The 10,613-nt window shown below is 38.2% G+C and overlaps 1 protein-coding gene across 1 annotated transcript in view; it reads left to right on the top strand.

Moving 5' to 3' along the window:
* The window catches only part of LOC135212915 (uncharacterized), a 7,750-nt gene extending 681 nt beyond the window's left edge, over positions 1 to 7,069 (top strand). Inside the window, exon 2 of the mRNA XM_064246657.1 lies at positions 5,737 to 7,069. Coding sequence (XP_064102727.1) covers positions 5,737 to 6,435 — 699 coding nt within the window. The 3' untranslated portion in view covers positions 6,436 to 7,069. The remainder of the gene's footprint in view (positions 1 to 5,736) is intronic.
* Positions 7,070 to 10,613: the final 3,544 nt, after the last annotated feature.

The following is a 10,613-nucleotide window of genomic DNA, read 5'->3' as shown; positions in this document are numbered from 1 at the left end:
AATATAGCACTATCCTTCCTTGTATATGCATCAAAGCACCATCCTTGTCTATGTCGTGCCGGATCCCCACAATTGCCTAATCTGTAGATTAGGCAATAACGTGACTCAAGCTGCAAATTAGGCAAGGGGTTGCTTAAAATTTAGACTGATTTTACAAACCTGCCCAATTCCTAGAATTGGCAGCCTAACCTGAAGATCAGACAGTCTGCCTTGTCCAAAGATTAGGCAGTCACTGTTATACGCTGTGTATCTCTGCGTTCATCGTATGGATTAGTTAAAAAAAATAGTTATTAATTGTTCATGCACTGCGCTATGAAAGTGTTTAAAAGTGTATGGAATTTTGGTTTGTTACAAACTAAGCGAATGGTGTTATATATTTAAGTGGTTTCGCATATTGTTCTGTGTTTTTAAATGTTCATAGAACGCACATTTTCTAGGTGCAACAGCATAGCTACAACTGTTTTAAGGATATTCTCCTCGTCATTACATTCCTTTCTATTACGGTTTGTTAAGCTGTTTCATAAAGATGTTTCAGTCACTTTTTGTTTCGTATTATTTTGCTGATTTGTTTTTTGTAGCCCGTTTTGTATTTTTCATATCTTGTTCGTTTTTTCCCACCCTTCCTGTGGATGTCAGCCTTTTCTTCTTTCTTCCGCTATATGCTCAAAATGTGGCTCTAAAATGTTATTGTTTGTTTGGTGTTTTTAAGTTGCATGGAACCAGTGGTTATTCAGCAACGGGACCAACGGCTTTACGTGACTTCCGAACCACGTCGAGAGTGAACTTCTATCACCAGAAATACACATCTCTCACTCCTCAATGGAATGGCCGGGAATCGAACCCGCGACCACCGAGGTGAGAAGCAAACACCAAACCAACCACGCCACTGAGGCGCTACTCTCTTTTTCACCTGGCAAAAGCATACCAAAGCAGCACAGCAAAAAAAAGTGAGTTTTAAAAATGCAAAACGAGAGACATATAATTATCATTAATTTGTGTAGCAAGCTCACGGCCTAATCTATAGATTAGATATGGATTAGACTGCCTAATTTACGAATAAAGTAGATTTAGAAAACGAATCTGCACTTCCGGCAAGCCCTCTTGTCTAATTTAGAGACCAGGCAAAATGACTACCTAACCGACAGATCAGGTAATTCTAGGGATTGGGAGGGGACATACAATATTATATATATATATATATATATATATATATATATATATATATATATATATATATATATATATACGTATTTTAACTAATACCCCTTTTCTCCAATGGACACAACCCTGACACGACTGAATGCAGTTACTTTTTCCAAAGAAGAGGCATCAACGTAATTAGAGTAATTTTTCTTACGGAATGCAAACCAATGCAATTACAGCAAATTATTTCCGCAAGGAAGACAAGCTCGTAGTTTAAATAACACTGTTCAACTACTACAAAATTCTGATATCATAGTAGTAGTTTTCCCTTAAATGCAAAAAACACATTAAAAGGATCTATCTACCACACGGGTAAATTATGTAGTATCATTAATTAGCAGGTTTTCCAACGGTGAATCAGGCACTGAAATTTTTCAATGTGGCATTTACCTATAGTTAATCGAGGCACTGATTAAAAGGAACAGCTTTCTTGCAGATAATGAGGCAACTTTCCCTAAAGTAAAATGACACCATCGAAACACAAGTTTCTCCCAGCTAAACCAAAGATCTCACCCTGCCGCAAAAGCTTTACTCAAGGAGAAAATAAGATATTCCAGTTTCTTTGACTGAACTGGCGGTCATAAACAATATCACCAATTCATAGCGAACAGCTTATTCTTGTTATTTGGTTACGTTTCGCACAGATCTTTGTCTTTTCTATTAACAAACATCTAGTACAGAAAAGACAGGTGATTTTCTTCGAAGATTTGGTGAAAATTGCCACATTATCAGAAGTATTCAAGACTTTTTTCCTCCGTCTGATATCATCTTGAATAAGACTCCAAAACATAAACCTCTGTGTTCATGAACCAAATGAACCACACATTCTAATATCAACTTCTGTTTCGGGATATATAGATTTCTTCTGTCTCAAGTGGAAAGACATTCTTTCATTATAATTGTCTATCAACGTCGATTTTTTTTAATGCCAACGGCCAGAAAATGAATACCCTTCTACAAGGAAAAAGTTTGAACTACATTTATATACTCTTTTCAGTCTTCCTCCACTGTCAACCTCGAAACTATACCTGCCCCCTACTTACTTGCCCAAAAAGGGGCACATCCTTGCAGGGTACGAAAGTTTTTCAAATCTTCTCGTTTCCAGTCATGTTTTGGGGCTGTCACTTCGTAATGTCCTTTTAATGGAGGGACCAAATCAAACTGACAAAATGCTTCTACATCTGTTTGGCACTGGACCTCAATATGTCAAGAAAACAAACTCTAGAACACTTTACTGAATCGGAAGACTTAAGCCTAGAAATATGTTTTATCAGGCTTCACGGTCAATGACAGTCTTTTACATATGCAGCAATAAATTCCCTACCAACGTATGAATGCATGCGTATACAATACAGGTATGCATGAATACCGTAGCATGCATTTTCTGAAACAGCCATATAGGATGTGCAAGGATTGATTGTATTAGAAAAAAAAATTGTTTTCTTTTTACTAAAATATGACATTTACCCAAAACGTAACTGCTGAATATAAATCGAAAACTTTGTCTACATCGAAATGACATAATTCCAACGAGAACCACTCTCACCGAGTTACCGGAATAGATCGCCATGGTATTGGGGCATTCAAAATTCATATTCCCTGCAGTCACATACAAGGTGAACTGAGCGTCTGTTCACCCAAAATCATCTCTTACAAAGCAAATTAAAAATCCACTGTGATAGTAAGGGTAATGCCATTCTCTCGCTCTCTTTCAATCTTGCTAATAAATTATCATGCTATTAGTTAGCCTCAATCTCATCTCCAAGTTTTTTAAATCTTGGCCACAGTAATCATCAGAATCCTTTCAATCTTACAGCACAGGCTTTTTCACCTTTAATCATAAGAACGTAAAACCTCCAAACTAAAACTATCAAAAGGCAGCCGCCGCTTGGCTGACGCCATAGACTATAGTAGATTCACATCAACCTTGCATTTGAAGCCTAGGCCTCTCTCTTACGACGCTCCTGATTGGCTGTTGATTAGCCAATCGCAGGGCTGGAAACTCTCAGTCTCTCTCGAGAGTTTACATAGGCAGGATGTATGTTCCACCTCTTACTTACAGACCTCACAGACCTTACATCTTGTTCGGGTTGCCCCAGGTCCTTCAGTGTGAGGCACCTCTAATGTCTACCAGAGAGTTGTTAGTGCATCTTCCGGTATCTTCTGCATCTTCCAATCTTTGATGCAGCTTAGATATTTGTCGAGCTTATTCTTAAACACATCTACGCTCACTCCTGATATATTCCTCAGATGAGCTGGCAACGCATTGAATAGCCGCTGCATTATCGATGCTGGCGCGTAGTGGATTAATGTCCTGTGTGCTTTCCTTATTTTTCCTGGTATAGTTTTGGGCACTATTAATCTACCTCTGCTTGCTCTTTCTGATATTTTTAGCTCCATGATGTTTTCGGCTATTCCTTCTATCTGTTTCCATGCCTGAATTATCATGTAGCGTTCTCTTCTCCTTCCTAGACTACACAATATTAAGGATTGTAATCTTTCCCAGTAGTCAAGATCCTTAACTTCTTCTATTCTAGCTGTAAAGGACCTTTGTACATTCTCTATTTGTGCAATATCCTTTTGATAGTGTGGGTACCATATTATATTGCAATATTCAAGTGGACTACGAACATATGTTTTATAAAGCATAATCATGTGTTCAGCTTTTCTTGTTTTGAAGTGCCGTAACAACATTCCCATTTTTGCTTTACATTTTGCCAATAGAATTGCTATTTGATCATTGCATAACATGTTCCTATTCATCATCACACCAAGGTCTTTAACTGCTTCCTTATTTGTGATTGTCTCATTATTAGGTCCCCTATATGCATATAGCTTTCCTTCTATGTCTCCATAATTTATTGATTCAAATTTATCAGTTAAATACTATCCTATTTACCTCTACCCAATCATATACTTTGTTAAGGTATCTTTGTAGCGCGTTCCAATCTTCTTTACAAGTAATTTCTCTACTTATTCTTGTGTCATCGGCGAAAGTACTCACTACCGAGTCCTTAACATTACTGTCTATGTCTGCAATCATAATAAAAAACATTAATGCAGCTAAAACCGTACCTTGTGGCACACCGGATATTACCTTCATCCGATTTCTCATCGTTTGCAATAACTATCTGTTTTCTGAGGGATACGTCTATCAAAAGTATCTCTGAGAGAGGTGAAACATACATCCTGCCAATGTGAAGTCTCTCGAGAGACTGAGAGTTTCCAGCCCTGTGACTGGCTTATCAACAGCCAATCAGGTGCGTCGTAAGAGACGGGCCTAGACATCAAATCACGTGATGTGAATCTACTATAGATACAGGCACTGCGTAATACCTACACCCAACAAAAGCAACATCGGCGCACATCCGCAAAACAGCTTCATCAGATGCTATCACAGAACTTCAGCTTCCCTCCCACCCACTATTGTTTACGTGAGAAAATGCAAACACACGCATACAAAAGAGGGCGTTGTTACCACCTGTGCAAAAAGGAGAGAAGAGAAAGTAATATGCACTCTATTTACGAAAATAGGATTAAATAACCCCATTTTCTCTGTGTCGCTAATTGAAACGTATGTCATCTTAAAAAAAAATGTGAAAATGTATGACTATACTATTTCCTTATAATCCCATGCTGACAGAGCTGTCTGATACAGAATTGTGCAACTGAGCTTAAATCAAACTATGAATCAGGATGCTGAAAAAGCCAAGCGAATAATATCTGACCTCATAGCCATAGCGAAAACAGTTCCCTTAGTAATCTACTCGATGGTAACTATGATACTATAACCAGTAATTACTATGTTGTTGCTGATTAAATTAATGTCAGACTTTTATTTAGTAATTTTTTTTGTCGTGACTGCAGGAAGACAATTGTTTCAACAATCGTAAGCAGAAAGGCAAAAAATACGACTAATGATAATACAATAAATTATATTTACTTTATTACTATTGAAAACTCAAAAGTAATAACTATATACAACAACTTAATGTATATTTTATATGTATGTAAGTGTATGTGTGTGTACATATATATATATATATATATATATATATATATATATATATATATATATATATATATATATATATATATAAAGGCAAAGCCAAGAAAGAAAAGTGAAACAAAGTAATACTGCAAGACCTTTCGACTCAATGTCCTTTACTTGAGTCGAAAGGCCACGCAGTACTCCTTTCATTTCACTTTCCTTCGTGGGTTTTGCCTTTATTTATATATTCATCACGTTCCAAATTTTCGTGATTCAGTTATACATATACATACATACGTACACACACACACACACATAATATATATATATATATATATATATATATATATATATATATATATATATATATATATATATATATATATATATCATATACATATATATATATATATATATATATATATATATATATATATATATATATATATATATACATATATATATACACACTACATAATGTGTGAGTGTGTTTTGTTTCGTTTAAATATTATCTATATAATGACTGTTGTTTCTACTTCCAGATGATCGAAGACAAAGCTGCTGCTGGACTGAACGAGACCCACCAGCAAATAGCGAGGCGACTCCTCCTGAGCGTGCCGTGCCTTCCATGTCACCAGACGGACGACTCCGGCCATTGTCGGCCGATCTATGGCTGTTCAGTCGATGCTGATAATGGAACGACGCCCGCTGTCGATTCTGATGAAGTCGATTACGGAAAGGATGACGGTGCCTCGAACGCCACGGACACCGAACCACGGGTCGAGGCCCTTCACGAGTCCCTCTCCGAATCCCTGTGCCTTCCGTGCTTCGAGGTGGATCGTTTCCTCAGGTGTCGGAGGATCAGAGGCTGTGTTGTGTCGACCACTACTCACCTTCCAGATTCGGACGTTCACAGCACATCTCCCACAGGTGAATCCGTCACTTCTGAGTCTAATAATGATATCTTTATGGCCACAACTTTGAATGCAGTATCACAAGGAAACGCGAATGACCTAGACCTCCAAGCCTCTGTCACTCCTGATGAAGAGACATACACAACCACTGAGAACACGAGCCCTGCTTCGGATTCAGCTGTAGCCACAGCTTTTACCGCAGACATTCCGCTTCTGAGGACATTTTCTCCCTCAATCGTCACCAAGTTCAGTGCCACGACGGCGATCACAGATGACCCTACCCGTGACGGGAGCAGTACAGCCAGAAGTTCCCCCAGGAACAGCTGATCCAAGGACCCACAGCAACCAAGATACCGAGCCCAAGGCAACCGCTGTCATCTCGACGGCAAAATCCGTAGCCAGTTCACCGGACATCCACCTGAAAACGCCTAAAGCACTGCAACCCTCATCATCATCATCTCCTAAGAGGGCATCACCAGAGGGCAGTCATGGCACTACCGTCACAACCCAAGCAACACTAGCAAGAACACCAGATCCATGCCGAAATCAGAGCGTGCATTCTGGCACAAGCATATGGTGCTACTTCAAGACACTGTGGGAAAGAAACAGTTAAATGGAAATCATTTCACTGATATTCCATACTGATTCCTCATTTAAAACTTTATCCCCTAAAGAGCTTATTCTTTCAATAAAGGCCATCACCGTAAATAATGCACGAGACGAATTCCACGCAGGTGCATCACTCCCATCTCTAACCCTATAAAACCTACATATTTCATGTTATCATACTCTGAAAAACTCTTTTTATAAAATGAATAGAACTTTGGTAAACTTAAAAACACCTGTTAGCATTTAGTGATAGCTTCTAATTAATCTGCAATATTCTCATTTTTATTTTTTATTTTACCTCTTACGTCCTTTAAATGTAAAAGTCTCTCTCTCTCTCTCTCTCTCTCTCTCTCTCGCTCTCTCTCTCTCTCTCCCTCTCTCTCTCTCTCTATATATATATTATTATATATATATATATATATATGATATATATATATACACACATTCATATGTATACATTATATATATATATATATATATATATATATATATATATATATATATATATATATATATATATATATATGTATATATATACATATTTCCGCAGTTAAAGATTATCTTACGTCACAGCGTCTATTTTACTATTAACACAAAAGCAGTAACTTTTTACCACATACTCATTGTAGCGAATAACGTGCAAGTCAGGGCAGTTGGGGAAAATGAGAGTTTATATGTTGATATAAACGTGTCGTGTTATACTGTGTGAAAACAAAGATCGCTTTGTTTTGACTGGTGAGTTTAGTAGGTTATAATGTATGCTGGTGATAACTCACTTCCCGTTTATCATAAAAGGTGTACAACTGTACTTAACAAGTTCACAGCACCTAACAATGTTCGCCAGGTTTTATCTCCACAAATATAATACTTTAACTTCTCTGAAATAGGATTATGTGACGCCTTGTGTACTTCATTAATTCTGAAATATACTGCATGCTTAAATAGCCGGATTCATTTTCCCAATCACTTTGTTCAAAATGCTGATTTTTCACTCATTTAAAACAACGGAAAGATCCTGTTCCACAGCGTTCTCTTTATTAAACCATATACAATATGCTACTCTATATTAACTGTGATAAAGAAGTTTCACTACATGGAATAAGATGATAAAATTCAAAAATGGTGGGGCAAGTCTCTGCCAACAAAATGGAAACTGCTGTACTCTTTCCAGATGTTTAAATTTTATTCTGAAAAAAATATCGGTATCTTAACGCCTTGAAAAAATTATAATACAAAGGCCTGTTTTGATGAACTGAAGATCTTTAACCTTACCTGACAACATGCGTTTTGTAAAATGGGGTAAATACATGAACGAATAAAAACAAACCTATAGCATTCGCATAGTGTTTTAAACATTAAACAGCTCAAAACGTAATAGAGCTCGCGATAGAGCCACACTTAACTGGTATTTAGCCTTGTTCTTCCAACACTACATTGTCATTTTGTAACATACACAATGCTAAACCATTTTTACTGGCATAAACAAATTTCCCAGCAAATCAAACGAGACTGATGTGTCAACAATATAAACAAAATGGCAAGGACTGAAAACTGTACACTGAGATACTACGCCTGTAACTCAGACACTGATGTATTTCTATTTCATATGAGGATCGAAAGGATGTAATTGCACTCTTGGGCTGGGAATAACACATTCTAAAATCACTCTTGGGCTGGGAATAACACATTCTAAAATGTGCACTCTTGGGCTGGGAATAACACATTCTAAAATCACTCTTGGGCTGGGAATAACACATTCTAAAATCACTCTTGGGCTGGGAATAACACATTCTAAAATGTGCACTCTTGGGCTGGGAATAACACATTCTAAAATGTGCACTCTTGGGCTGGGAATAAACACATTCTAAAATCACTCTTGGGGCTGGGAATAACACATTCTAAAATCACTCTTGGGCTGGGAAATAAAACACATTCTAAAATGTGCACTCTTGGGCTGGGAATAACACATTCTAAAATCACTCTTGGGCTGGGAATAACACATTCTAAAATGGCCCCATCTAGCAATAACTACAAATGATATAACTATATTGCAATTAGTTTCCGAGTTCCTAAAGAGGCACTGAAACCAGTTACCTATATATCTAGCCCATGGCCACCTAACAACTGACCGACATAGCATCACAGCTGGAATATTTGAGAAAAGGGGAGTGATTGGGTGATTTAATAGGTTTTGGACATAATGCCAGTCACTGGGGCAACTAAGGCCATTCAGCGCTGAAACGGAAACTGACAGTGGAAAGGTTTGAAAGGTGTAACAGGAGGAAAACCTCGAAGCAGTTGCACTATGAAAAAATTGTCAGGAGAGGGTGGACAGAAGATGGAAGAAAGAATATGAACGGAGGTACAGTAGAAGGAATGAGAGTAGTTGCAGCTAGGGGCCGAAGGGACGCTGCAATGAGGCCGTCATAGCTGGAATATTTGAGAAAAGGGAACAAAAATTTCGTTCGAAACATTCACAAGTCTGCTAACACCCAAAGAAAAGCTTTAAATGCTCTTTTTTCCCCTTAACGCTGCCCTCGCTGTCTCTATAGAACTCCTACCCACGTCGTCTTCGGATGCCATAATACCCAACGATACCCCCGCCAGTGGCCTCCCATTGTAAGGATGGAAATGTTGACTTTCAGATCGGGCCTGATATTGACTCATGATTAATGAGGTGGTTTTAATTGGTGCTCTATGAGTTGACATTTACCTCGGGTAGCCCCTTGGAATCTGTTAGGATCGAATGTGCGGTTTTTCTTTCGTTTTCTTTTTACATAAGGTTTTGCAGCGCTCTGCTATATATTCATTTATCTCACTTTCTGAAAAAAGGGTCGAGGATGATGACAAAGAGCAGGTAACTACTGATATGACATTCCATCTTTTTTTCCCTAGTTAAGTTTAATGGAATTTCATCAAGTACCCCATTTTAGTAACTGGAAAAATGTATATGTAGGAGAGAGAGAGAGAGAGAGAGAGAGAGAGAGAGAGAGAGAGAGAGTGAAATCATGAAAAAAAAAATCCCTTACAACTGTAGATTTGTAACTGACCAATGAAGGATAAAAGCTTTACTTGGCTGCCCTGACCGAAAATAAAAAGCAGCAACCCCCTTCCTCCTCTTTCTCTATGACAGGACATCTTTTCCTCAGTGCCCACTCCTTCCTTCCTTCCTTTCTTCGGGTATCTGTGCGTGACTGTGTCTCCGCCTTTTCTGATGCTATCTGGGGGTAGTGTTAGCTGGGCATTGTTCGCTGGCTCCGGTGTATTGTGTGGTCTCATGTGGTAACCAGTGAACACTGCTGCTAACACACCCATCGTAAGGTTAGTTTGAGAGAGAGAGAGAGAGAGAGAGAGAGAGAGAGAGAGAGAGAGACTTGGCAAAAGGCGAAGAAGAGGCCGAAGGGAAGAGAGAGCGGAAGGTCCACTCGAAAAGTACGAAAATACATGAACTTGTACAATAGTGAATGGTTTGTTAAGGTCAGATATATTATGTAGATTTAATATGTGAGCCACGATGTTAAATGTACAGATAAAAGGAGCACCCATGAATAGTTTTCCTAACAAGTAAATCATGGTGACTATTTGGCAGCTGTTGTTACACTGAGATAACTGATACATTAAAACGGAAAATGAGATAGAAACGATATGCAACAAATACAATAAAAATATAAGAAGGCTATTCTACAATAGGATTAGTTTTTCAATGGTGAAAAGGCAGAGATCGGGACGGCTGCCTACTAACATAGTGACAAAATAAGCTTAATATATTAGGAATGTTAAATGATAAGCGGAAATAGCCGAGTGGTATCGTCGGCAGCTTACACTGCGAGTCCCGAGCTCAAGCCATGTTCAGGCCGCGATAGATTTTCCCTGGCACACGACCTTATTGTTACTGT

The sequence above is a fragment of the Macrobrachium nipponense genome, chromosome 41, assembly GCF_015104395.2.
Source record: "Macrobrachium nipponense isolate FS-2020 chromosome 41, ASM1510439v2, whole genome shotgun sequence".
Classification (NCBI taxonomy): Eukaryota; Metazoa; Arthropoda; class Malacostraca; order Decapoda; family Palaemonidae; genus Macrobrachium; species Macrobrachium nipponense.
Note: the sequence above shows the minus strand (reverse complement) of the source record. Positions and strands in the feature narration are given on the sequence as shown.